At 45.9% G+C, this 4,003-nt stretch overlaps 1 protein-coding gene across 1 annotated transcript; it reads left to right on the top strand.

The window, feature by feature from the left end:
- Positions 1 to 10: 10 nt before the first annotated feature.
- LOC104278100 (activated RNA polymerase II transcriptional coactivator p15-like) lies at positions 11 to 2,336 on the top strand (the record flags this gene model as incomplete). The annotated part of the gene is made up of 3 exons (XM_009874972.1): positions 11 to 124; positions 355 to 463; positions 2,257 to 2,336. Coding segments are annotated over 3 exons (303 nt in total), but the record flags the coding sequence as incomplete, so codon positions are not given.
- Between the last annotated feature and the right edge of the window lie 1,667 nt (positions 2,337 to 4,003).

Genomic DNA, 4,003 nt, shown 5'->3' with positions numbered 1-4,003 from the left:
CTTCTAGAAAAGAAAGAAGGAAATGCCTTCTAAGTCAGAGAAAAGGCTGAAAACGGAGGCCAAATCTTCAAAGGTGACGGAAGAACCTCTAGGACAAAGCACTGAAGAGGAGGGTATGTTCCAGGTATGGAGGGTGGGGATCCACTCGAAGAACACATCTTCCTTCTCTTTGTACAAGTCTCCCCTCTACCTGCTTTGCTTGTAGCAGAGCATCTCTCTGGTTGAGCTGACTGTCCGTGGTGCCTCCTGTTCCTTCACTGGTCCTCTGGCACGTTGAGTGACCCCGTGGGTGCTGTGGGCCGAGGCGCAGGTTGTTGTGGGGCTGGGTTTAACATAGGCTCTGTGTTGCCGCAGATTGGGAAGATGCGTTATGTGAGAGTATCCTGCTTCAAGGGAAAGGCCCTTGTGGACGTCAGGGAGTTCTACACTGACAAGGAGGGCAGCCTGAAACCGGGAAGGAAAGGTACAGCTGTGTTTGGCAGGTAGGGGCTGGGGGCCTCTGCCCTGGCTGCTGGCTCCCCAGTGCTGGCTAAGCCTGCCTCCCTCGGTGTTAGGGAGACCTGTGCCTGCCACACTGAGGGACTGGGGAGCTACGTAAACTACACGGGAGGGTTTAGCGTTTTCTCAGCCTAGGTGGCAACAACTGAAGAAAAGCACAGTGAGTGAGCATGAGCCTCCTGTGAGATCTGGAGCCTGGCAGTTCTGCTCTGAGAAGCAGTGCAGGAAGCTGCTATGCACGACTCTGGTTCCACCTCTGATCATCAGTCTTTTTGCCTGTAGGCAGGGGCAGAACTGCAAAGTGGAGGAGAGAAGGCTGAAAACACTGCCTCTGATGTTGCTTTCTTGTATCGTAGTGCCAGCTGACAAACGTGTTTTCGTACTGGTCATGCCTAAGCGTAAAAAAGTGGCATTTTCTGTGTTTGTCCCTAATCTGTAATGGTGGAGCTATACTTGGCAAGGAGAGCCTCCCAGAAGTAAGTCCATCCTTACCCATCTAGGTGGGGACAGAAGGTTAAGACCATTCTGGATCCCTGTCAAGACACCCCATTGCTGTTGTCTTCAGTATTCCTTATTCTTTTGACTTGGTGTCTGATGATGTGATGTAGTGACACAACTTGGGTGGCCCATCACAGCAGCAGGTGATGCAAGCAAAGGGAGCTGGAGAAGGGAAGACAACTTTTTCTCCGGAGCTCTTCAGCTGAGGAGTCAACACTCAAGCCTTTTGCTTTGGGACTTCACCAGTGACTTGCCAGATTGCCTTGAAGTTCACAGGCTCTGGACTTTTGTGCCTAGCAAAGAGTCCGTTAATGTGAGGTTTCTTGTGGAACATTTTGGTCCTTGCTATAGGCTTTTCTGTCAGGGCAGATGAGTTTGTTTCAGCTTGGTTTGGTTCAGAACCACCAAGCATGGTTTTCCTTCCAGAAACTAATGTCTTCAGAAGTATAAATTACTTGCTGAGAGAGAGCTGTGTACCCTATAATGAAAATAAGAGGCAAAGCCCTCAAGCTTTTTCTGTGCCGTTGAGGGCAGAGAGGGAAAGGAGCACATCCACAATGTAAGACAGAGAATCTCTCAGTTAAAACATGAGATCGTGAAGAAGTTTGTTGTTGCTTAAATAGTGCCTCTGCTGTTTTTCTCTAGAGTTCTCAGCCCCTGATCTTTATCTAGAGAATTTAACAAAGCTTGGGCCCTAGTTCTTTAATGTGATTCTTTACAAAGCCAAAAGGAACAAGTTGGCAACGTCTGGCTGGAACCCGCACAGCAATTCCACTGCCATGTTTGTTTTGTCAGGGGCGGACACAGAACATCGAAACTTTATCTATGCTGGATCTAAAAAGAAACCAGTTCTTCTCTAGTGGTCAAGCCATACCAGTGATTTCTTGTTAGCGACATTTTTTTAAAATAGAGCTGGGTGATGTCCTAGCTGCTGCATGGAGCAAGGTTCTAGAATTTCTTCCCAGCTCTTGCGGGTAGGAAACTGTACCAGGGAATAGACTATAAGGGGCTGTGAGGCTCTTGAAAGGCAATCTGAGCTTATATTTTTGTATGGTGTTTCTGAGATAGCATTGAGAACTTCTTGATATGGATGCCAAAGTACTGGCACAACTGTCGTGCTTAGAAAGCCGCTTCTGTCTCTGGTCTGTGCCTCTGCCCCAGATTCCAGCTCTCTCTTATGTAGCTAGTATGAAGGAGCCAGTCTGGTGTGCTACTTGACGCTTGCACCTTGCCTATTGAAACCTCTTTCGCTGTTTCTAGGGATTGCTCTGTCTGCAGAACAGTGGAACCAGCTGAAGGAGATCATTCCTGAGATTGATGCTGCAGTCAAGAAATTATAAGATGAAGCATCTTGGATGACTTCAATCTGTTTCCCTTCCTTCAAGTGCACTGACAACTGTAAAGCCAAGGATTCTTATTTGGAGCCTTCACTGCACCTCGTTGAAGTTTCCTCACTGAGGTTGTGGTCATGCTGAGAAGACCAGAGACTGTTCTGTTTTCAAGAAGTAGCTTGTAATGTGCGTCTGGAACTAGAGCCAGTACTGTGAAGTGAGACTTCCGTACCTCTAGTCTCCAGCAAACACGGTCTGTGCTGGTGAGGGATGTGACCCCAACCTGGCTTTCCAAGGGATGGATTGCTTCACTCAACTTTGTGGAGTGCTTTAACAGCTCTACGTCTGTTACTGTCTTCCACTCGGTTGACTGTTGAGTAAAATGGTTTGTATACCTCATATTGGCATCTGCTGTGTTTCCTCCACGTGTCATTCTAGCACGTTAAGTACTTTCTGTGTCGGCGATGGTTCTTTTGTGGTTTTTGTTTTGAGTGAAGAATGGGATTATTATACTTCAACAACTGGTTCATCTGTAGAAGGTGAATATGCACAATAAATGTGTTTGCATTATAAAAAAAAAAAAGAGAGGCATAGCGTTTCACAGGCTGGTGCCTCTATTTGTTTCAGACATCCTTTTTTGTAGTTGCTGTTGGATTTCCCTTTCAGAAGGAAATTGCTCTGTAGTGTTTATTCTCATGATATGTTCCCAATAATCCTGCTATACAGAAGCAGTCAGGCAGCAGTCTACTCCAGGTCATGGGAAGGGCAAGCTAGAATGCGAATCATTCAGAGGAACTGGTAATTAGGAGGCCTATTAAACAGAGGGAAAATGAAAGGCCTAAGGAGGAAAAAGAATATTTCTTTCCCTGTGGCAGAGAAAAAAGACAATCTATGGAAAGAGCGAAGAGGGGGAATTTAGTTCTAAATGGATCCCGCTCTGGTGGGATCAGCTGCAGCAAGCACAGCCTTTCTCAGCGAGACTCATCCAGACTTTTCAACAGCTTGCATCTTCCATCTATTTTTGGTTTTTCTCTTGCCCTGGTTTCCATAGTATCTGAATGCTTCATGCTCTTAAATATATCTGACACTTGCAACACCTTGGTGAAGTAGGAGGTACTAAGGCCCTTGCTTTGTAAAGGTGCTGGGGCTGTAACAGTGCAGGGTTGTGTGAAAGATGTGGGGTGGAGTAGTCAACTGAAACTAGGCTTTCCCAAAAGCTCATTTTGTAACTAGTGGGTTAACCTTTCAGTAGGGGTAGCAGGAGAAAAAAAAATATCTATTTTCATAAAACTGCATCTTAAAATTTTTTGAAGGGCTCAGTACTGTAGCTGCTTGGAACAGGGGTGGAGATGGGTAGCTTTGATGACTGCGGCATTCTCCTCTGATCCTGGGACACTTGAATAGAGAATAGCTGAACACATTTCTTTCAAGCAAGTGAGAGAGAGAGCATGAGGATGCTAGACTTTGTCCTTAAGCCAAGTTGCTTGTGCTGTAAACTTATTCCCACGGAATATTTATAGCATAATGCCTTAACACAGTGTTCAGAGACTAAAGGCATTGGGAATATAAAGAACTTACAAAAAAAGAAAGAGGTGAAAGAGAAGCAGATGGTGTAGGTATGAACCCAAGATGCTAGGGATGCGCAGTCCTTTTATTTTGTCCCAGTCCTGGGATAC

This window comes from Apaloderma vittatum, unplaced genomic scaffold (assembly GCF_000703405.1).
Source record: "Apaloderma vittatum isolate BGI_N311 unplaced genomic scaffold, ASM70340v1 scaffold42008, whole genome shotgun sequence".
Classification (NCBI taxonomy): Eukaryota; Metazoa; Chordata; class Aves; order Trogoniformes; family Trogonidae; genus Apaloderma; species Apaloderma vittatum.
The sequence above is the reverse complement of the archived record's forward strand: the minus strand, read 5'-3'. Positions and strand labels throughout refer to the sequence as shown.